Genomic DNA, 25,177 nt, shown 5'->3' with positions numbered 1-25,177 from the left:
TTTGTCCCATTGGCCTTGTCTGTATATTAGGATTTTAAATCTTGCACTTCATGGGTTTTGTTTGGGTGTTTATATTTGTGTTCGTTCTTGGTTTTTTGCTTTTTAAATTCTAGTTTGTTTGCATGTTTGCTTTCCAGAGAGAGAGAGAGAGAAAGGACATGGGACTTGGTGGCAGGCAGGGAGGTGGGAAAGATCTGAGAGTCTGAGGAGATAGATGAGGGACAACTATGATCAAAATATACTATATAGAAATTCTTTTCAATTAAAATGAAGAATTTAGCAGTAAAAGACCATAATGTACGAATCTTATTATACCTAGAAAATTTTATCTTTAAAAAATAAACATTCATGTGCATGTGTACATCAGAGAAATGAGGGAGAAAGTGAAAATAAAAGAACTGGCCTAAAATGTCAACCTCAGGGACAGTGGGTAAAGGGCAGCCCTCTCAGGTTTGTTTTCATCAAACACACTGACAATGCACAGCACAAGCCAGGTAGCTTCTGTGAGAAGAACTTGAATCACGTGCAGTAGCTTCATTCAGTGACTTGAGAACTGAATCACGAACCTATTGTCTGGATGACAGCATTCTGCACAATCTTCTCATCGTTGTCTTTGGAGCTGAAGGTGATGCTGCCCACAGAACCCTTCTGGGAGTCGTTGGCTTCCAGCTCCACACTGAGCCGCAGGTGCTTCAACAGGGTGTTGAAAACTTCCAGCACTGTTGGCCCTGTGACACATCATCTTGGTGAGTCCATATATCCAAGAGTGACTCTCAAATGCCTCTTTACAGTCACTTCCTTTTTCTGTCCAGTACTAATAATTTATGAGCTATCATGTTCATTTTTCTGAAGTTGTCTAACTAAGCAGCAAAGTCTCACAGTCACACTACAAACATGTTTTCGGCATCTGTGGGGAACTAGCTGCTCCTCACAAATACACATAGGTACATACACAAATACATATACACAAAGGACTATCTAAATCTTTCCACTGATCTAACCTTGTCTATACAAACTGTTTACTAAAATAGTATGTAACTTAACTGACGGCTAAGTCCGTAAAGTTACACAGCTCATTGTAACAGAAATATTTTTAATTTCTTTTGAGATTAAAAACAGAAGAACTTACAATTATAAGAAACTCTTCAGTCTGTCAAGTTCTAGTGAACTGAATTTTCTTTGCTGTTTTTCTCAATCATATCACATGTTAATTAAACGCTCTATATCTTTATCTTTTATGCACACACAATTACAAACTTCTCCAAAAAAAAGCCATTGTTAAACATCCCCCCATACATAGATCTTAATTTACTACACCTAACAGAGCAGGCATCAGTAAAGATGATGATTCAATTTGTCACCTGCATTCCAGTTCATGTCAAACTAATCTGTCAATTAATAACTTTCCTTTACACACACACACTCAATACACACATACACACACACACACACACACACACACACACACACACACACAATTTGAGACAGGGTCTCTGTATGGAATAGGCTATCCTTGAGGTCACAGAAATCTACCTGCTGTCTCCCAAATGCTGTGATTAACAATCCACACCACTAGACTCAGCTGTCTTCACCTTTATAAGATAAACTACAAGGCAAATAAATAATGAAAAGTCCATATCCCAAAATGTTCACTCTTATTTAGCATTGATGGAATAATAGAATATCCAGGAAACAAGGATTCCACTTCAATTTTGAACAATAAAACCATAGTCAGATTCTCCCTCTAGCTTCCGTACCTTTCACAGTCCCTCGTTTCCCTAGTCACATCTGCACAGTTACCCTACCACTGGCCAGCTTCCCAGGCATGCTGAGCAAGGTCAAGTTCTTGTTCTCACACCGAAAACAGTGACAGCACTCCTCTTGAGCCAGCCCCACACTTTGCAGCACAGCTGCCGTCATTCTTTGAAGCTCTCCTGAACTATAGAATGACCTGCTTGCACTGTAACTTGTTTCTCCCACACATTTCAGGAAAATGGACCACAGAATATTCTGCTTTTGCTAATCCACATTCCTTTAGTTTTCAGATCTCAGGCCCCATGTGATCAAAGTCTCTTTATAGTGTAGAATTAGAATTGTCTAAGTAAACTACACATGGAAGAAGGCCTTCACAGACATGTTTGTGTGTGTATGTTAGTAACAGCTATAAGTGCATAGTTGAGAGACAGGACTCACACAAACACCAAATTCATCAGTGTCTGTTATGACGACTCTGTGAGGTTGTAGTGCTGCTGCACTAAAACAACCACGGCCCAGTGTAGGTTTGTTTGAAGGGCCGAAGTTGGAAATGTGAGAGGTCGAGTCTGGTTGAAGCCCTGAGGACAGGTGACTGTCAACCAGCAGGTGCTTCCTGAACTCCTGATTGCAAATCCACTTTGACTGGATGCACCACAATGGGGCAGATATACAAAGCTCTAGGCAAGTCCCAAACCCCACCTCCACAGGGGAGAGTGACATAGACTCTAGACAAATCAACCACTCCCTAAGTCCTTCCCCTAAACACACACACACACACACACACACACACACACACACACACACACACACACCCACACCCACCATGGCATTAGAAAAACAACTATGGCCAATCTTAGAGACAAACGTATGGGAATCTGGTGGTTGGATCCCTGGCTGTTTAAAAAGAACATAACAAAAGAAAGGCAGGCGAAAAATAAAGACACATGTTGAAACCTTCTCCTCGGTCCTGGCTCCTCTGTGGTCCTGACTCCTTTGTCTTCTGTGAACGCTTTATCCCAGAGCCTTATTGCAGGCTCTGCACTTTTCTAAGAGTCAGGCCAGGGTTTATGGCCCTGGCCAGCAGGGCTATAATCTTAGCACCCCCACAGGCCTGATGGCACCCTGCTGGGATTTGTTCCCACACCTCCCCACCTGAACTCCTCTGGGCCAGGCAGAGCACACCAGAAGCAGCCTTCCCTGGGACCTGCAGTGTGAGGAGCTACCTACCCCTGAGGAGCAGAGTGGGACCCCACCCCCTCCAGACCTTTAAGTACAAGAGCCCAGGTTCAGCCTTATGTCAGCCTTGGTAGATTCCAAAACTAAAACATTTCAGACTTTGGACTTTTGGACTAGAAACTTTGAAGCTGAATTAGGCTAGGCATGCTTAATGTCCCAACTACTCAGGAGGCTAAGGTAGGAAGGGTTTAAGCTTAAGACCCACATGCTCATCATAGTGAGTTCATCATAGTCTGGAATGTTTACTAAGATGTCAAAATAAAATCTATGAAGATCTTGGATGTATTTCAGTAGTAGAACACTTGTCCAGGATGTGCAAGGCCCTGGGTTGAATACTTAGTAACATAGATAGATAGATAGATAGATAGATAGATAGATAGACAGACAGACAGACAGACAGACAGACAGACAGACAGACAGACAGAGATAGAGAGATATATAGATAGAGATATAGATAGATGGATGGATGGATGGATGGATAGAGATATAGATGGATGGATGGATAGATAGATAGAGATATAGATAGATATAGATAGATAAATAGATGATAGATAGATGATAGATAGATAGATAGATAGATAGATAGATAGATAGATAGATAGTCAGCTTGCATCACTTTGTAAGTCTTTATTTACAAAATATTCAGTATACAAATCATATCCTAAAGCCTTTGTTAAAATACAAGAAAATGAATGTAGGAAGAAAAAAGGAGGAAAGACTGAACACACCTGCACTCAAATTGTAGGGCATGTAAAAATATGTGGAGTGATCTTAAAAGGTACTTTGTATACAAATACCAAGGATACTGTATCATTACTAAACCCTTTTTGTGTTTTATTGGTACTCACCTATGGAACCTTTAGCAGCAATGGCGACAGCTTCTAACAGAACCTGAATGATACCTGCTCGGACCCGTGGAGAATCCTTCTTACGAGCATCAAGGTGTCCAAGAATTTCCTGGATCACATGGTGAGAATACTGTGCCTGAAGGGAGCAAACAGCACAAAGATGTGTAAGCAAGTAAGTGTGCATGATATATCCATAAAAATGAAAAGGCATGATAGGGTACTTCACCACTCCTTACAAGGGACTGGTATTTATAACATGTGACTATCAAAAAACATTTCTTTAAAGAATAACACTGAATATTGTAAACTATCTATGACATCCTGAACAAAAAGAAAGGAAGTTACCAAATGTTGTATTTAACTTGGTGGTGGTAGGGTAGGGGCTAACTAAGGAGACAGCTTAGGTATTTTGGAGGACTCTGGCTTTAGTTCCCAGCCCACACCTGATTTAAACTCTAATTCCAAAGGATCTGATGCCTACCACTGGATTCTGCAGAAACTGAGCATGCATGTGATGTACATACATGCATGTACACTCATATGAATAAAACAAAAATAATTTTAAAAGAGAGGGAAGTAAAGGAGAAAGAGAGAAGGGAGGGAGGAAGGGAGGGAGGGAAGGAGGGAGGGAGGGAGGGAGAGAGAGGGAGAGAGAGAGAGAGAGAACCTACCTTGACAAGCAGGAGAACTGAGCCTTGAGTTGTCCTGACTTCTACATGCATGTCATAGCACACATGTGCACACACTCAACACTCACACATACATAAGAAAGTATATAAAATGATGACCAAAACTATAGATAACTAAATATTAAGCACTGGTACACAAAAGATTTATGAGAAATTTTAATCTCTTTATACTTTTAGAGAATTTCATGAACAATACCGAATATACTCCTATAATTTGATAATAGAACAAAAAATGAAAAATCAATTATAAAAGGTATAATACTTCTTATCACCAATAGATAAATTCTACTATGGTCACTTTAACATTCTCTAGTCAAAGCCTGTATAATCCCAAGCTAGTGTCAAAAGGAAAATGCTACCAGTGTGTAACTGACAAAATGAAAGCAGGAGTCACGAACGACTGATAAGTAACAGTAAAAAAAAAATTAGGACCTAAAACAAACACGCAAATGAGCAAACAGTATAGCTAGAAACGCATCTAACTCCAGTTAATTTGTTTTGTCTTCCTTCCATTCTGTTTGTTTGTTTTTGAGACAGTTTTCCTACGTGATCTTTGCTGGCCTAAAATTTGCCTATGTAGACTGAGCAAATTCAGAGATCTACCTACTTCTGTGAAGATGCCCGTGCTGTCACTGTCACTGAGCCTTGGACAGAGGCTTGGGGGATTGAAAAAGAAACACACACAGACATACACATGGGTTACTCAATAATCAGTGAATGACAACCAGGCTTTACTGGGGCTCCTTTTATATGGAGTGAACAACAAAGCCTGGGAAGGTCAGGTGTGGTCGCAAGTGTACAAAACAGGATGTTTTCAAGGTAAAGATAGCTTTGACAGACGTTCTGGGGTGTGGTTAAGAACCACAAACCGATACAAGGAAGGAGTTCTTTAGCAAAACAAGTGAGGGAGGGGAAAATAAGGCCAGGCTCCAATGGCGGGTTACAACACTTCTTCCTCCCATGTAAGAAAAAAAAGTGCATCTCCATTCCTGATTGAACTCTTCTACGAGGAGACTTCCCCCCAAAATCTATACTGTGTGTGTGTGTGTGCGCGTGTGCGCGTGGCGAGCTCTCTCATGCATGTGAAGGCCCTAAGTAAATCTCAGGTATACCTTTTCCTCTATGCCATCCACCCTGTCTTTTTTTGAGAGTCAGTCACACTGCGCTGAAACTTGGTGATTCAGCTAGGATGGCCCTGACAGAAAACTTGTGCTACCATGCTTGACCTTTTACAAGGTCCGATGGCTCTGACTGAGGTCTTCACATTTACATGGCAAGTACTTTACCAAAAGAGCTCTCCTTCCTGCCCTCAAAACTGATCCGTACCCCTGCTCATGAGTGAATTCACTTCTCTGCACTGTACTAGAACAAAGAAAACAAAGGACACTACCCTCAATTCCTGATCTCAGCCTCCTTTCAACAGACCCACATTCCCGTTCCCTCGCTGGTTTCCTTTCTGCTGTCTGCAGTGGTGACTTTATATTAAGAATGTGATATACATATATAATGAAATTTTTCCCAACTATTAAGAATGAGGTTATTTTGTTCAAAGAAAATAGTCTGCCAACTCTATGCATCCTAATTATATTAAGTGAATTAAGTCAACTGTGAGTCCTAGGCTGTTTATGCACACATATACACATCATATATATAAGATCATATACATACAGAAAAGAAGAAAATGATGCAAACTAGCGAAGGAAAGTAGAATGGTAAGGAAAAAAAACCCGAATAATGTATATAATATTGCATAAAAATACTCAACCAGTATAATAAAATTATAAAGAAAAATTAAAAAGAAGAGGCTGGTGACCTGACTCAGTGGTTAAAAAAACTGGCTGCTCTTCCAGAGTTTCTGAGTTCAATTCCCAGCAACCACATGGTAGCTCATGACCATTTATAAAGGGATCTTATGCCATCTTCTGGCATGTAAGTGTACATGCAAACAGAACATTCATTCAGTATAATAAAAATTAAAAAGAAGCTATATTGCTCTAAGCACAAAATTCTTTCCATTTGTATTAATGTCACTAGTATCTCTAGATATTTCTGACATTCTGTCTTGACTATGGTACTTTGTTAACAGCCTCAAATGAGAACCCAGACAATGTTTACTTTGGTTAATGTAAAGCTATGTTTAAACTGAGGACAGACAGACAGACAGACAGACAGACAGACAGGCACGCACGCACGCACGCACACACGCACGCACGCGCACACACACACACACACACACACACACACACACACACACACACACCCTACTATTACCACCACCACAGCCAACAACAACATGAAGTTAAGCTTTGTGCCTGGGAAGCTGCATGCTCCTTCATGAACCTCATGTAACTAACTCTGCCTTTTGGTAGCTAAAGAATTTACTGTCTGTCCAGGGCGCTTCTGTAATTGAAGATGAAGATATATTCTTAGTAACTATATAAGTTAAGGCTATCCTATACAAACTAAGACCTGTATTCATTTTAATTACAAGCAGTTTGCTTAAAATAGTATAATATACTAAAAAGAATACAGAGTGAAAAATCCAAAATTGAAGACATAAAATCCCATTTCAATTAAGAGCTAATAAAATCTTTTCAGATTCCGAGGAGAAAACAAGCCCTAAAGTGGTCCTTTGTAGAGGACAACAAGCAGAAGACTTGAAGTTATAACACATGACACCAATACCAATTCACCTGTATAACAGAGACACAAAAATGCATGACTTAAATAACTATCCAATTAAAAATGGCCCAGTAACATTATCCAACCCTCTTATCAGATAATTTTTGTCTCAGTAATAAGAAAACAATCAGTAAATGAGAGAAAAAATATATAAGTAAGTGGATGCCTGAGCCAAGTGTGATGGTGTAGTCCTTTAATCCCAGCACTCAAGAGGCAGAGGTGGGCAGTTCTCTTTGAGTTCAAGGCCAGCCTGGTCTACACAGCAAGCTCTGAGACAGCCAGAGCTACAAAGTGATACTGTCTCAAAACACCAACAGAACACAAAGGATGCTTTGCACGTTGGTTTTCCACCTGTCTGAGGCTATGCTCATCCATCAGAATGGTCATTACTCATTTAGTAAACAAACAGTTGGTTAACCCTTACCTGAATAGAATACATTATAATCTTAAAGCAGTGAACTGCAAACTCATTAGGATCCCATAGCTTGTGATGATCTAAATGCCTGTAAACAACAATTAAAAATTAAGAACTCAGTTTTCATCACATCTTACTTTAAAACTCTCAATAAAAGCTGGGCATGGTGACACACACATTTAATCCTTGCACTCAAGAGAACTCTAAATTTGAGACCAGCTTAGTCAGCAATATAGAGAGTTCCAGGACAGCCAGGACTACACAAAAAAATAGTTTCTAGAAAAACAAACAAACAAACAGAGGTCTACTTTCAGAACTATGGTATACATTTCTGACAAATACTAGACTTTCTAAACGAAGTAGTTAGAAAAATATTCCACTCGAGGTACATATCCAACACTAGTGGTATCATGAGCTTCAAATGTATAAAGTTACAGATAAGTTTAGAAAGCACTTGTGAAAAGCAGGCTGTCAGATCAGACTACAAAGTCCCCTGCAGTGCTCAGAATCCTAGAAGACAGGATCCCTCACATAGACAAGCAAATGCAGAAGAAATTAAAAAAACAAACCTAAACAAAAAACAGGGCATCATCTATAAAGAGACTGTCAAAATGTTGCTTGTATAGTTTGGGCTCTGAATTCAGGGAGCTATAAGAAGCAAGTCTTTCCAGAAATGTCAACTAAACACCTAAGATCCAGGCTAATTAGGGTAGGAAGTTAGATAGAACGAGAAAAAAAAAAAATCACCCTGAGTGAGGTAACCCAGACTCAGAAAGGCAAACATGGCATGTACTCACATACAAGTAGCTATTAGCTGTAAGGAAAAGAGATAACCATGCTACAATCCACAGACCCAGAGAGGTTAAGTAGCAAGGAGGGGACACAGATCTCCCTGGGAAGGGGAAACAGAATAGATTTCTCTGGTGGACTGCAGGCACGTGGGGATAGGAATAGGAGAGGAATGAGAGGAGGGGTAGGGTAGAGTAGAGAAGAGTACTTAGAGAGACAACTGGAATTGGGGGAAATGTCTGTGGTGATGTGGAAACCTAGTACAATGGAAACACCCTGGAATCTATGAGGGTGGCCCTATGGAAGACTGCTAAGATGGGGGATACAAAGTCTAAAATGGACATCTTTAAATAGTCAACCTCATGGTACATTCTCAAAAACTGACCATATAGTTGGTCACAAAACAAGCCTCAACAAATATTAGATGATCAAAATACCCCATTCATCTTATCAGATCACCATGGACTAAGGCTGGTCTTTAGTAACAACAAAGACAACAAAAAGCCCACATACACATGGAAGCTGAACAATGTGCTACTCAACAATAGCATGGTCAAGGAAGAGATAAAGAAAGAAATTAAGGATTTTTAGAATTTAATGAAAATGAAACCACAACATACCCAAACCTATGGGATGCAATAAAAGCAGTACTAAGAGGAAAACTCATAGCTCTGAGTGCCTCCAAAAAGATAGTGGAGAAAGCATATGCCAGCTACTTGACAGCACAGCTGAAAGCTCTAGAAGAAAAGAAGCAGATACACCCAGGAGGAGCAAAAGACAGGAAGTAATCAAACTCAGAGCAGAAATCGACCAAGTAGAAACAAAAAGAACTACATAAAGAATCAACAAAACTAGAAGCTGGTTCTTTGAGAAAAATCAACAAAATCGATAAACCCTTAGCCAGACTAACTAGAGGACACAGAAAGAATATCCGAGTTAACAAAATCAGAAATGAAAGGGGAGACCTAACAATAGAAACTAAAGAAATTCAAGAAATCATCAGATCCTACTACAAAAGGTTATACTCAACAAAACTAAAAGATCTAGAGGAAATGAACAAATCTTTAGACAGATACCAGATACCAAAGTTAAATCAGGATCAGATAAAGGATTAAACAGCCCAATAACATTTAAAGAAATAGAAGCAGTCACTGAAAGCTTCCCAAACAAAAAAAGCCCAGGACCAGATGGGTTCAGTCTAGAATTCTATCAGCCTTTAAGAGAAGACCTAATACTCCCCAAACTATTCCATAAAATAGAAACAGAGGGAACACTACCCAACTCAATCTTCGAAGCCACAATTACCCTCATACCTAAACCACACAAAGACCCAAAAAGAAAGAGAACTTCAGACCAATTTCCCTCATGAACACTGATGCAATACTCAATAAAATTCTTACAAACCGAATCCAAGAACACAGCAAAATGATCATTCATCATGATCAAGTAGGCTTCATCCCAGTGATGCAGGGATGATTCAATATATGGAAATCCATCAATGTAATCCACCATGTAAACAAATAAAAAAAAAAACACATGATCATCTCACTAGAAGCTGAGAAAGAATTTGACAAAATTCAATACCCATTCATGTTAAAAGTCTTGGGAAGATCAGGAATCCAAGGCCCATATATAAACATAGTAAAAGCAACATAACAGCAAACCAGTAGCGAACATCAAACTTAACAGTGAGAAACTTGAAGCAGTCCCACTCAAATCATGGACTAGACAAGGCTGCCCACTCTCCCCCTACCTATTCAATATAATACTGGAAATCCTGGCCATAGCAATTAGACAGCAAAAGGAAATCAAAGGAATAGATATCAGAAAGGAAGAAGTAAAAACATCACTATTTGCAGATAACATGATAGTATACTTAAATGACCCCAAAAATTCCACCAGAGAACTCCTACAACTGACAAACAACTTCAGCAAAGTGTCTGGTTATAAAATTAACTCAAGCAAATCAGTAGCCTTCTTCTACTCAAGGATAAACAGGCTTAGAAAGAAATTAGGGAATAAATACCCCTCATACTAGTCACAAACAACATGAAATACCTTAGTGTGACCCTAACTAAGCAAGTGAAAGATCTGTATGACAAGAACTTCAAAACTCTGAAGAAGGAAATTGAAGAAGATGTCAGAAGATGGAAGTATCTCCCATGCTCATGGATTGGAAGGATCAACATTATAAAAATGGCTATCTTACCATAAGCAATCTACAGATTCGATAAAATAATCCCCATCAAAATTCTAACTCAATTCTTCAGAGAATTGGAAAGAGCAATTTGCAAATTCATGTGGAATAACAAAAAACCTAGGATAGCGAAATCTATTCTTAACAACAAAAACACTGCAGGAATCACCATCCATGACCTCAAGCTGTATTACAAAGCAATTGTGATTTAAAAAAAAAAAAAACAAAAAAACCATACGGTATCGGTACAGATAGGCAGGTAGATCAATGGAATGGAATTGAAGACCCAGAAAAGAAGCCTCACACCTATGGTCACTTGATCTTCGACAAAGAAGCTAAAAACACTCGATGGAAAAAGGACAGCCTCTTCAACAAATGGTGCTGGTTCATCTGGCAGTCAGCGTGTAGAAAAATGCAAATCGATCCTTTCTTATCTCCTTGTACAAAGCTCAAGTCCAAGTGGACCAAAGATCTCCACATAAAACCAGGTACACTGAAGCTATTAGAAAAGAATGTAGGGAAAACCTTAGAACACATAGGCACAGAGCAAAATTACCCGAACAGAACACCAATGACTTATGCTCTAAGATTAAGAATCGACAAATGGAACCTCAGAAATTGCAAAGTTTCTGCAAGGCTAAGGACACTGTCAAGAAATCAAAACGGCAGCCAACAGATTGGGAAAGGATCATTACCATACCCACATCTGATAGAGGGCTATATCCAATATATACAAAGAACTTAAAAAATTAGACTACAGAGAATCAAACAATCCTATTAAAAAAGGGGGTAGGGAGCTAAGCAAATAATTCTCAACTGAGGAATACCTAATGGCCAAGAAGCACCTAAAGAAATGCTCAACATCCCTAAATATCAGGGAAATGAAAATCAAAACAACACTGAGATTCCTCTTCACACTAGTCAGAATGGCTAAGATCAAAAATTCAGATGACAGCAGATGCTGGTGAGGATGTGAAAAAAGAGAAACGCTTCTCCACTGTTGGTAGGGTTGTTAGCTGGTACTCTGGAAATCTGCCTGGCGGTTCCTCAGAAAACTGGACATAACTATTCCACCCAAAGATTTTCCAACATATAATAAAGACACATGTTCCACCATGTTCATAGCAGCCTTATTTATAATATCCAGAAGCTGGAAAGAGCCTAGACGTCTTTCAACAAAGGAATGGATTCGGAAAGTGTGGTACATTTACACAATGGAGTACTATTCAGCTATTAGAAACATGACTTCATGAAATTCCTAGGTAAATGGATGGAACTAGAGAATATATCCTGAGTGAGGTAACCCAGTCACAAAAGAACAGACATAATATGCAGTCACTGATAATAGGATACTAGTCCCAGAAAGCTCTGAACACCCAAGAAACAATTCACAGACCTTATGAAGCTTAAAAAGAAGACAGGCCAAAAGAAAGAAAGAAAGAAAAACAGAAAAAAAGAAAGAGAAAGAGAGAAAGAGAGAAAGAGAGAAAGAAAGAAAGAAAGAAAGAAAGAAAGAAAGAAAGAAAGAAAGAAAGAAAGAAAAAATAAAGAGGCTGTAGACAGTTTGAGCACTGAGAGAAGCACAGACATCTATAAAGCTTGTATGAGCCGAATTTCATATCTCCATGTCTTCATCTCTGTTCCTTTGTATGGTAAGGCCATGTGGACAAATACCACAATGAGAAGGAGCCAGCTGTGGCCTTGGTCAAGTAATGCCAGGATTGGTTGGATGGCAGCATTCGTGAAAAGGAAAAGACCATTCTCCATTTTAAAAACAGGCCTCATCATTTCCCAAGACTGGATTTTTATCTTGGAAAAGGCAAATGGGGGTGCCATACTTACCTGTCATCCATGAGTATTGCCCTGGGTCATTTAGGCCAATTTAAAATATGAGGCTGTGGTCTTATTGCAGCTTTGTTTATGCTTTGTTTGTTTTGATGTCTCCTCCCTGAAGGGAGGAGGAAGAAAGACTGATCTGGGAGAGAGGGGGCAGAGAGGCTTGGGGAGGAGGAGGGGAAACAGCAGTAGGGATGTAATACAGAAGAGTTTAAAAAAAAAAAAAAAAAAGAACATGGCAATAACATGACTGCCAATGGTATAGTACTACACTCATAGAGCAGTACCTCACTCAACCCATCAGAGAAACTTCTGCCTACAGCAGGTAAGATAGGACTGAACACAGAGACTCACAACTGGAAAATGTGCATAAAACAAGACTTTAGAGCACTCAGTTCTAAATGAGATGTCTTCAACAAATTACTCCCCTCAAGGCTCAGGGATCTGTGCAGAGGAGAAGGAAGAAAGGAATTTAAAGCTAGAAGTAATGAATGACTCAACACAGAACTGTCTTCCAGAAACAAGGAAAGCAGGCCTTTTGGATACAGCAGGACTGAGGTATATCTGAGGCTCAGAGTGCGGCAGCCGCATGCACAGGACTTTTCAATGTTCAAGCCAGATAGGGTCCCGGCACTGAGGGCAGGACATAGACACAGGGCTCCATCCTGAGCCAAGGCATTCAGCAGTTTCCTCCAGGAGTCCCACTGGGAATGTCAGACCACACTCTAGGATAGAACCCCTGCATGGGAGTAGCTGACCAGCACAAAACAAATGGTATTTTTGAAGACTTTTAGCTTGATTTTGCTTTGTTTTAGCTTTTTTTTGTCCTCATTCTTTTGTTTGTTTTGATTTTTATGGTAATTTTTTGCTTCAGTTTGAAAGAAAAAGAACAAAGTTGGGTGAGTAGAAAGGGAGAGAGGATTTGAGTTGCTGAGGGAAGGTCAAAATATAGAATGAGTGAAAAACTTATTTTAATTTAAAAAGGTGTGGGGGCAAAAGCCTAGTTTAAACTGTTCAACTCAAGTTTAGTTCATGTAGAAAAGTTGTCCTTATATCTAGCTAACTGAATTCTATTATTAAGCCTATTTGGGGGCATAAATCAATATAATTTGCTTTACTGTGTTTAACACAATTTGGTTACATTTTAGTAGTATTTTTATAGGGCAACTGTGATAGGAAAGAGGGAAGACCACAAGTTGTTTTGAAGAGTTAATGATACTCTTGATTTTTAATATAGTTTTGCAACTTAAGAATTCTTGTATTTAGAGGTTAACTTTGAACCTTGAAGTAAAAATGCCTGCCGCCCAAATATGAATTCTGGCTGTTGTCTGCAAAATATTCTGTATATGCTATGTCCACTATCACTCTAGCCAGAGAGTAAAGAGCAGATGGTGGTGAACTGTAATGACATAACAACAGCTCAGTAATCGCGCAGGGTATTAGAGTACACAGAACCATCATGGATTAGGAGCAGGAACCTGAAAGCTCAGTTTACAGGATATTAATTATGCAGAGAAACTACTGCATAAGAGCCTGGAAGACACCATGTAAGGGCGAGTGGGGTCGACAGTATTCTATCTTGATTAGACTCTGAGTAAAATAGGAGCATTATTCAGAAAAGGAAACAGACTCTTAAGCCCCAGTAAAGGCAATAAGGAAGTTGGAGAGGAGAACAAGAGTTAGCTCTGCGGAAGGGCACTAGGTTCAATTCCTAGAACTGGAAGAAGAAAACAAAAGGAAAAAAGGAGGGAAGGAGGGAGAGCAACAATGTACATTACATGGTGGTGACACTAATTTCTCACTGCACATATGTATTTCAAGGGATGTAAGGAGACATGAAAGTGAAGTAGTACATGGTATTCGTACTTAGAGGAAAACAAACAAACACATGATGAATGCCCAAGTCTACCTTCATCGATAACTAGAAAAATACCAAGTACTCACGCAAAAACTGGCCTAACAGCATTATTCATATTCCCAAAAGTTGCCCTGCCCAGCAATTCTCGGAAACAGCTCTCTGCCAGCACTGCAGGGTTCTCTTCTTTGTCAGCTGCAGAGGGTGAAGAAGGCGGGCCTAGGCGACTGAAAAAGAAATAAAAAAGGCCAATGAAAAAATAATCTATTGTAGTTCTAAAGGGTAAACAGCATACACTTTACTTCTCTGAAATGTTAAAAACATTTTTGTTTTATTCCCAAATCACATTAAAGCTTAACTCCAATATTCACAAACTTAGCATCCTCAGAGCTAAGCATATATAATCTTTCCAATAGGCAGTAAGTTGTTTCTAACAGAATGTTCTTTATGCCAGTAGAACACTCTGAGGCTGGGTGTGGTGGCATTCACCTTTAACCCCAGCAGGAAGATCTCTGAGTTCAAGGTCAGCTTGGTCAATGTCAGGCCAGCCAGAGCCACATAATAAGTAAGACCCAGTCTCAAAAACAAAGCAGCAGAATGCGACAGCTCCTATGCCAGTCTCAGCATTCACACCAGGGCAGATCTGAGGAGTGCAGGCCCAGAGAAATCATCTGTAGTTACCCCCCTTATAACAACTGGGGACAAACAAAAAGATCTCAACGATACATCCAGACAGAATCTAAGAGTTCAAAATGAAAAATATTTAAACCAGTGAGAATAGCTGCAAGTAGAGATGTGGACAGTAGAAAGTATGTTTTGTCCCACTCTTGGGACAGCACATTATGCTTCTTTGCAACATAGTTTTGTAACAACAATAAAAAGGTATACATCTGCTGCACTGGAGTTAAACCAGAAAGATACAACTTATGACCGGGCATCAGAGTCTGTTTCATTTATCTTTCTTTTCCTTTTATTGAACAGTGGTTTTTCCCTCTCACACAATATACCCTGGTTATGTTTTCCCTCCCTGTACTCCTTCCTACCTCCTACCCTCAGGATCCACCCCTTCTGTCTGCCTCTCATTAGAAAATGAACAGGCTTCTAAGGTAGAATAATAAATTTAATATAATAAGATAAAACAAAAACTAACACATTGGAGTGGACAAAAGAAACAAAGGAAAAGGCGTAAGAAACAGAAACACACTCGTCTGCAAACTCAGTAACCTCATAAAAACACTAAACTGGAAGCCATAATATTTATGCAAAGGACCTGTTGGGAGAAAAAAATAGAATGTACATTTAATATATACATATTATAATAAAATATATAAAAAAGGAAGAACTGTGATCCAGTGTTGTAAGAAAAGACACCTCCAAAGATGCCACTGAACTCACTTTCTGTTGGCCAACTACTGCTGGGCATGGGGTAGTGTTAAGAGTAGCTTTTGTCTCCAGTATGTCCCTTCTATCTTACTTATGATAACATCGGGTCTCACTGGAAAACAGGCCCCTGGTTAGCTAGAGATCTTTATATAGTAAATATTTCAGATAAGAAACTCTTTTTTTGCTATTTATTTATGTACATGAGTACATTGTTGCTAGAGGAAATTGGATCCTTTTTTAGATGGTTGTGAGCCAACATGTGGTTTCTGGGAATAGAACTCAGGACCTCTGGAAGGAAGACCTCCGACTCACTGAGCCGTCTCTCCAGCCCAAGATAGAAAAATCTTAAGCCTTAGTTACAGCACTAAAAATAAGGTTATAGAATATATCACATTTTTAGGGAGGATTACAAAGCTAGAGACAGTCACATCTAGGGCTTACAAATCAATCCTTCCTGCACATGGCATTAACCAGAATATATATTATTCCATCTGTGTTAGCACAGGATTATCAACTGTGCTTCATTTCCAAACCCATTTTGATGCTGTGTATAGAATCATGAAAGCTATAAGCAAATTTTATTATTTGTAACTATATGATAAAATCCTTTTAAAATCTATTCTAGACTCTTCCTCTTCCAAGAGCGGAAGCCAGGGTGAACCATAAGCAAAAATGGTTCATCTGTTTTTGCTGCTGAATATCATTCTTCTGCATAAAAACAGCATGTCATGTGGGGGAATGCATGCTTCTGGCACTTAGAGAAGCTGGATAACATTCAAAATGCCAAGTGCACCTAAGCACTGTGGGAATAAGAAGAAACCCAACATATACCCCAAACCAGTATGTCTTTTCAAATACCTTAGTGATATTAGTTAAAAACCAACCATGTCTGCTTTTTAGTTTAAAAAAAAAAAAAAAAAAAAAAAAAAAAAAGATGTTTTGTTCTGCCTCTGTGACAGAGCTCTCTCATGAAGTAGATGTGGTCAAATACAGAGACCCACAACTGGACAATGTGCAGTGTAGGGATCTTGAACACTTAATGTTAAATGGGATCTCGCCATCAAAACACTTTCTCAGGGCTCAGAGGTTTGAGCGGGGAAAATCAACATAAGCCACCATCCCTAACCCACAAGCCATCTCTCCAAGGGTCAACTGCTCACAAAGGAAAAATTAGTTTTCTCCAATGGAGTCTGACTGGGTATAAAAAACACATGTAAGGGCAGGCCCAGTGCCCAGCAGGATAGTCAATACAAAATAAACTCCAGAAGAGTTTTAAGATGTTTTTTCTAATAATGCTTTAGAATTACTTTTTAAATTACTGGTCTTTGTTTATATATTATGGTTTCTGATGTTGTGTTTGTGTCTCTGTGTTCTTCTGTTTCATGTACATGTTTTGTTTTGTTTTATTCTGTTTATTTGCCTGCTTCTGAGAGAGAGAGAGAGAGAGAGAGAGCGCATGGAGTCATATGAATGGGGAGATGGAAAGGAGATAATGAGATTAAATTGTGATCCAAATAAATCTTTTTTATTTTCAATAATAAAGAAAATGCAATGAATAAGTTATTATTTTATTTTGATTAGTTGTAACTCCCTATGAGAAGAAACAAAGTAGATCTCTAAGAGAGAATAGAAGTTCAACCATAATTTCTATTTCTCTGGTTACAACTTTAAGTAGTACTAAAAATTAAAATAGTAATTTATACGTTCTGTATATATTTATACAAAGACACACATCCATATACATATATTTTTATTTTAAAAATTTATTATTATCTTTATTGATGCAGTGTGTTTGTGTGTTATGTGTTTATACACATGGCACAACACAAGTGTGGAAGTCAGAGGACAACTCATGAACACATACAATGCGTGTTCATTCAGCTTTTAGTATCTTTCTGAAAAGAGATTTTTATTTTCAATGTCACGTAAATGTCAGTGTGCATGTGTGGGTATGTGTATGTGAATGCAGGTGCCCATGGAGAGCAATGGATCCACCAGGAGCTGCAGTTAAGGCGTCAAAGTTAGGTGCCTAGAAGAGAAGTCTGGTCCTTGGCAAGAACCATCTCTGCAGTCCCAACCTTAGCTCTTTGTACAATACCTGTCAACTTCTTCTATCTTCTGCATGTTAAACAAAAGGGATGGAACAATTTTATCCATATGCTGTGGTTCCCAAATGGTGGCCCGAAGTTCATCATTAACTGTTTTGCGAACCACACCTTGAATACCTCTTATTCCAGCAATTCGAATCCTATAAGGATGGGGAAAGAAAGATCCATAAAACAAGGTATTTAAACAAGTCTGTTTATCTACCTAAAAGAACATATGTTGATATGGCTCTCTCAACCACAAAATGTTCTAAAATTATATATAATAGATATAAAATTGAAATTTCAAAAATCTAAGGTGGACAGAGATATAATAAAAGATGGTTTAACCATCATCTTTATAAATAAGTAAACTTATAGGCTGTAACGTAAAAAACAATTAGCAAATGTAATATTTTTTAATAAAAAGCAGTCAAAAGTATAGCTTCTTCTAATATAAGCTACCGTGAAGTCTTAGAACCAGTGACCAGTTCGCAGCTCCTGGTGGCACTGCGCTTCTTTATACTCTACCCACTGTTCCCCAAGAACCCCTCACCCCTTAGAGAGTTGCTTCCTTTACAGTTGTTTACAGACATCCACAGAGATCTGTAGTTTATTAGTGTTGCCCTAATGACCTCCTTTCACAACTCAGGAGCCCCAGTTTCCTCACAGTCTTAATTCTCCTTGGGGGTTAAAAAAAAAAAAAAGGAAACTGTAGGTTAAAGAAAGAGACGTAACTAAATGTAGATGGGCAATGTCAAGAGGAGTCAGCCTGACAGCCCATTTCTCTTACAAGGTACCTCTGCTCAAATTACCTCCTTTTGTCCGATTTTCTCCTTCCTTCCTTCCCACCATCTAATCAACAATTGGAATTCTGTTCTGCTTACCTCACACTGTCTTAGTAAGTTTAAAGAGCAGAAAATGTGGAAAAGGAAGCTATAGTGTTTTACAAACCCATGGGGATACAGTAAGGCATTAAAGAGCAACAGACAGGGAGAATGGGGATGACAGAAATAAGGCACCACCAGGAAGTGAGATGGAGGAATTAAGACGAATTCTGGCTATTTCAAAGCTGTCTATACAGGCTCCTTATAACATGCTGATCCCAAGAGGGCAAATCTAACAGCGCTACAAAGGGTGCCTGCTAAACATATCTGATGCTACTCCCTGGGGAGGAAGACAAGCACAAGGGAGCATAAAGGACAGCAGCCTAAGTGGAGCAGGGGATGGTGCTAACCTTGTAGGGCAGAGGTGCATGCTGGTAACCACTATGAGCCACTTCAGCTGATCCAGCTCTATACCTGCCCTGACCGCTAGCAATATCCTAGTCTTGGTCTCCAAGACAGTTGTGTCCACAGGAATAAACTTGACCATGTGTATCATATAAACTGAAGGGTGCTGGGAACAGTTGGTTGATAAGCTGAACAAGAACTCCTCAGAGTAAACAGTCAACAAGCATTAGATTTGGGTATCAATCACCATAATGATGAGGACTTCCCTTATAGCTGGAAATTCTTAGAGAAATTAGACTGTGATGTATAAATTTGCAAGTATTTCTGTGAAGAAATCCAAGAAAAACTTAATACAGTCACAAATCCTTTGGTGTCCTTCCTGTGTGATATGCTTGCTAGGGCAACGGTGGCACCAAGCAAGTTGGAGTAATGAACCAATAAACTGACTTGACTTAAGGGCTACTCCCTGAGATGGAACCCACACCCAACACTGCTTGGGTGACCAGGAACCTAAGACCCCCAAGCACATAAGACTAAATGATACTGGTCTACAAAAAGAAAAACAAACAAACGTAGTGATAAAATGATTTCCAATGCTATTCTGCCTCACCCACAGATCAGTGCCTTCCTTGTTCAGCCATCAGAGAAGCTTCCTCATGAAGCAGATGAGAACAAATATAGAGACCCACAGCCACACACTGTACAGAGTCAAAGTCCTTAGAACACTCAGCCTTAAATGTAATGTCTCCACCAAACCCCTCCCCTGAAAGTTCAGAAAACCTTTGAGAAGAAGTGGAGAGAGTGTTAAGAGCCAGAGGGGTAAAGGATACCAAGAAAACAAGTCCCAATTAATCAACTGAGCAAAGTTCATATGAACTCAGAGACTCAAGCAGCAAGCATGGGGCCTGCACCAGTCTGTACCAGGTCCCGGGCTACATGTTGTGGCTTCGAGTCTTGTGTTTTTATGGGATTCCTGAGAGTGAGAATGAGGGTCTCTGAGTCTTATGCTATCTCTTGGGCGCTTTTCCTTATCTCGGTTTGTTTTGTACAACTTCAACATGTTTCTTCTCGTTTTATTTTGTATTTTAACTTATGTTTTTTAATGTATGGACAAATAGGGGATGCCCAATAATCAATGGGGGTGTCCTTAGCCATGACTCACAGCATTAGAGATATGGAGCCTGGGAAGACTCCCTCCTGTGGAAACCCCAGTGGAGCGACAGGGACACCAACCCACCTACAAAACTTTCAACCCAAAATGTATCCAGTCTACCAGAAATGCAGGGATTGGGGATGAAACAAAGACAGAGAGAACAGCCAACCAATAATGGCCCAACTTGAGTCCATGGGCAAGTACCGATCTCTGATTATTAATGATACTCTGTTTTGCTTGCAGACAGGAGTCCAAAATGGCTGTTCTGAGAGACTGGATCCACCAACTGACTCAGACAGAATTCAGACACCCACAGCCAAACAGAGGATGGAGCTTGGGGACTCTCATGGAAGAATAGAAGGGAAAATTGCTAAGAGCACAGGAACTCCACAGGAAGAACAACAGAGTCAACACACCTGGATCCTTGGGGCTCTCAGAAACAAAATCACCAACCAAAGAATATACATGAGCTGGGCCTAGGCCTCCCCACACATATGTAACAGAAGTGCAGCTTGGTCTTCATGTGGGTCCTGAACAACTGGAGCAGGGGCTGTCCCAAAAACTGTTGCTTGTATATGGGATATATTCTTCTAGCTGGGCTGCCTTGTCTGGCGTCAGTGGGAGAGAAATTACCAAGTCTCACAGAGAGTTGAAGTGCCAGGGTGGGGGATACTCAGGGGGTCCTCCACCTGCACAGCGGAGAAGGGGAGGAGGAAGGGGGAAGAATTATGGGAGGGGGCAGTAAGTGAAATATAAAGTAAATTAGTAAAAACCAAACAAAAATGGATGGACAAAAGCCTAGCTACTAGGGTAAGGTTAACAACTGAATTTTCACTTATACTTCCTAGGGAAAACTGAGAAAATCCGTTTTCTCCAATAGAGTATGATACTGAATAATCAACCCCCTCCACAGAACAGGAGTAAATGAACAAAATATAGTGGACTCCACAGTATGAGTGTGCGTGCACGTGCACAAACGCCTATGCACACGAGATCCTACATACTTACATTTGTTTACAATTGGTGAATTGTTTTATTTTGTTTTTTTTTTTTTTTTTTTGGGTTTGGTTTGGGGAGGGGGACATTGTTGTACTGGGTTTTGAATTGTTTTTGAGAAAGAAACTAAAGTTGGATGGGTAGAGGGGGGAAGAGGATAATAATTTCTATATTCATCCCCTACTGCCCAAGTCTGAAGGTTTTGTATGACTTGAATTTTACTAAAATGTAAAAGAATAAAAAATAAAAATCTAAGTTGGAACCTGAAAAGAAATATAAGTAAACTGAGAAAAACTGAATTGACTTTTACTCAAGGAACAGTAGAACAAAAAATGCCAACTTATATCTTTAAGCATTTTAATTTACTCATTGTTTTAACAGTGATTCAAATGAAAACGTGGCAATTTGGAACTTCAGAAACGTAGATATGTGCTGATGAATGACCCCTAATTGGTCAGCCATAAAAAGTAGATGTATAAACAACCTTGGATGACTCAATGGGTTGTATTTACACACACACACACACACACACACACACACACACACACACACACACACACACATACACACACACACACACACACACACATACACACACACACACACACACACACACACATCCATACAAAGAAAAAGAGGCCATAAATTTGATGACAAAAGGTTGAAGAAAAGAGAGAGCAAATGATGCAAATATGGTGCACATACATAAAACATTTTAGTTAATGTGGTGACATTTTTATGTACTTAATTTTTATACTGATATTAAACATAGTGAATTTGGAAATAAATAGTATGTCCAAAAGACAAGGTTTTCCACTAGGGGGCGATAAATAGTTAAATATAAGTTAATTCTTATATGATTAAAACCCATCATTTTCAAATGTGCCATAGGAAATAAAATGTTAGTAGTGACGAGGTCAGCAGGAATCTTTAAGTCGTCACAATACCCTTCAGTCTAAGGCATCACATAGTGATAAAGGGTCTGGACTGTAACGAGGAGAAATCAGTCAGGAAGTCACATCTGAGGAAATTACTGTTAGTCTCTCCTCAGCCTCCTTTCTCCAGTGACCCTCCCATGCTTGCTTTCACTGTGTGTACCTGCTAGGGGCCTGCCAGTTCCTGGTTAAGGTCCTGCATACTCTGAAGTGGTTCAGAGAAAAGACACTGACTCTCCATTACTAATGTAATAACTCTGATGTAGGTCACCAGTAATGCTCAGACTAAAGTCATTTATCAGCATCACTTTGATTGTAACTTTTAACACTTAACTAGTGCCTTTTGACATCAGTCAGAGTGCGAATTAATACAGCAGTGCTCAGAACAAAGCCCCTAGCCTCCAGTCCTGCCCTCTAATGAGGAAAAAAGGAAAGGGGGGAAGTAGCAGTGGTGATGCACACCTTTAACCCCAGCCCTCGGGAAGCAGAGAGAAGAGGGTCTCTATGACCACAGTCAGCCTGGACTACGGTACAAGTTCCAGAGTGGCTAGGATGACACAGAGAGGCCCTGAATCAAACAACAACAAAAAACCCACAAAAACAGAATAAAAATGAATAAGCAATAAAGACAAGTAGGTCAGCAGGAGGTAAATGGGGTGAGTTAGTAGTTTAAGTCATACAGGAGAGAAACCTGAGTCAGGTAAGAACAAGCGGAACACACTGACATGTGTCAGGAGTCTCTGGGAACTGCCCTGGTCTGAGAACATAGCTTCCACATGGACTGAAGAGGGGTGTGCCAAGAGTTTTCTGGAGACAGCAAAAAGATCCATGTGACTGGGTCAGACAGAAAGTAAGAGAAATGACAGGATAACAGAAACAGAAACAGGCAGGGGGATGATGTCATTCTGAGCAAGAGTAAGGAGTCTGAATTTCAAGCACTTTCATCTTGCAAACTCAGCTGAATGCTGTATGTTCTAACAGTGGAGGACTGTCATGAGCATCTCTCATGCCTTCTGTTAATCACTGTCAAGTACAGACGCACATACTCAGTTCACTGCTGTGTAAATCACTTCGGGTAAGTCATGAGGTAAAACAGTACATACTCGGTTCGTATCTCTGGATCACTATGACAGGAGTGACACATGGCACTGAATCGAGATACAAAGAAGTCATAACGTCTATGATAGGACGGTGTATCTTCTTCAATATTTGCAAATTTGACAAACTAAAAAACAAAGAAAAACAATACAAACAAAATACATCACGTTTTAAAAGTGAGAAACACACTTACTCTCCTTATCTATTACAGCAACATCCAAATAAGCCAATGAAATAAGCCAATGGGCACATAAAACAACAGATACCGCATATATACAAGAGGGATTGGGTAATAATGATCTTTTAGAAACCAATGACACAGCTCTCTAAATAAACAGCCTTGCAACCTGGCTGGTTTTCTATAAGACGTTTACTTTTACACTTTTACATGTTTTAAACATTTTCTGTAATAAACACATCACTTTTAAAGTAGAATAAAAAAGGTAGAAACAAAACAAAAATGGACACTAAGACCCTCCTTAAATATAAGTGGGAAGTTTCAGAGGATAACCCTTATTCTTTTGTTATTTATTAAAAGTTATAAAGATAGTCTAAGTACCTGTCTATGGCAGACAGCTCCTCCTGCCCTTACATATAGAAGAGCTAAATAAAAGATGTGAGGACGCTCCTGAGGAGCTCTCCCAGTTCACAAGTTCAAAGTCTGACAACCAGAGGTTCTTTTGTGCTAACTTCTTAAATGGGGTGGAAGACAACAGAGAAAGACACACGTACGTTTAGCTCTTTCTTCCACATACATATTCATAGGTATGAGAACTCGTATACATATGCATACACCTCCACACATACATATATAATATATATATATATAATATATATATACAATAATAATAGCAATAATAATAAACTTTAACTGGGAAATAGATGAGTTTAGAGATACAATGAAAGTACTAGCATGGAATCCTTTAGGTGCAGGGCTCCTCATTCCGAACACAATTAAAATTGAGGGCTAGACAAAGTCTTTGCTACAGGACCTCCTCCAGGAACTGTGGGATGCTGAACAGTCCTCTCCCCTCCTGGATGACACCCATGCTTCAGTCTCCACTGCACAACAAACCAAAACACCTACAGACACTCGTCACATGAGGGGGACAGTCAGGCTGAGGCCAATGCTTTACTCTAATCTTGCTGACTGCTCCTTCTGGGTATCCTTCAACAACACTTAAAGAACATTATTAAGATTAGGCTTAAAATAGTGGCAAGGATCAACCAAGTAAAAAACATAAAAATCTGTATTTTCCCTGAAAATACTCAGAACTCTGGAGTACTTTTATAGCACAAGCTATATAAACACAAGTTCTAGAGTAAGATTTAGGACTGAATCTCTCTACACGTCCAATAGTCTTTTTGTTTCTTGACAAATTATTTAACTGTGATTCTTCACACATAAAATAAGAATATTATTTCCAATTTTGAACTAAATAATGTAATATATTTGAAAAGCATAGTATACAAGATGTTTCTCTAAAAGAATAAACAAAATATACTTGATAGATATAAAGTTGCACTGTTGACATTTATAACTATTACAATCAATGTTTTAGTTGTTTTCTGTGTCTGTGTAAGTGAATGTATATACATGTGCCCATATAGGTGCATGAAGGCCAGAGGAGCATATCTGTGTGGTGATCTAGCACTCTCTGCTTTATTCTCTGAAGGCAGGATCCTTCACTGAATCTGCAGCAAAGATGGTGGCCAACAAGCCAGGGAGATCCTCCTATCATGGCCCAATACAGTGCTGGGATTACAGGTTCCCATGAGACCATAGCAGGCTTGTTACGTGGGCTCTAAGGATCTGAACTTCAGTCCTCATGCTTCTGCAGTGTATAAGCACCAGCCCATCTCTCCAGGCCTGCTCACAAAGATATTTTATTATAAGACACATATCCCTTATTCAAATTCAAAGTGTTTCAGATCGCAGAACATTTGGACAGAATGCATGGGATATCTTAAATCTGACCGTCTATTACAGAGCT

At 39.4% G+C, this 25,177-nt stretch overlaps 1 protein-coding gene across 2 annotated transcripts in view; it reads right to left on the bottom strand.

Annotated features, from left to right (window-relative positions):
* Positions 1 to 25,177, bottom strand: part of EFR3A (EFR3 homolog A) — an 83,275-nt gene that overhangs the window by 24,500 nt on the left and 33,598 nt on the right. For both annotated transcript variants that reach the window (XM_080939256.1, XM_080939257.1), the window contains 6 exons: positions 23,189 to 23,310; positions 17,784 to 17,933; positions 14,392 to 14,529; positions 7,635 to 7,713; positions 3,840 to 3,975; positions 567 to 728 (listed from right to left, as the gene is read on the bottom strand). In XM_080939256.1, coding sequence (XP_080795382.1) covers positions 567 to 728; positions 3,840 to 3,975; positions 7,635 to 7,713; positions 14,392 to 14,529; positions 17,784 to 17,933; positions 23,189 to 23,310 — 787 coding nt within the window. The remainder of the gene's footprint in view (positions 1 to 566; positions 729 to 3,839; positions 3,976 to 7,634; positions 7,714 to 14,391; positions 14,530 to 17,783; positions 17,934 to 23,188; positions 23,311 to 25,177) is intronic.

The sequence above is a fragment of the Micromys minutus genome (genome assembly GCF_963924665.1).
Source record: "Micromys minutus genome assembly, chromosome: 27".
Taxonomy (NCBI): Eukaryota; Metazoa; Chordata; class Mammalia; order Rodentia; family Muridae; genus Micromys; species Micromys minutus.
The sequence above is the reverse complement of the archived record's forward strand: the minus strand, read 5'-3'. Positions and strand labels throughout refer to the sequence as shown.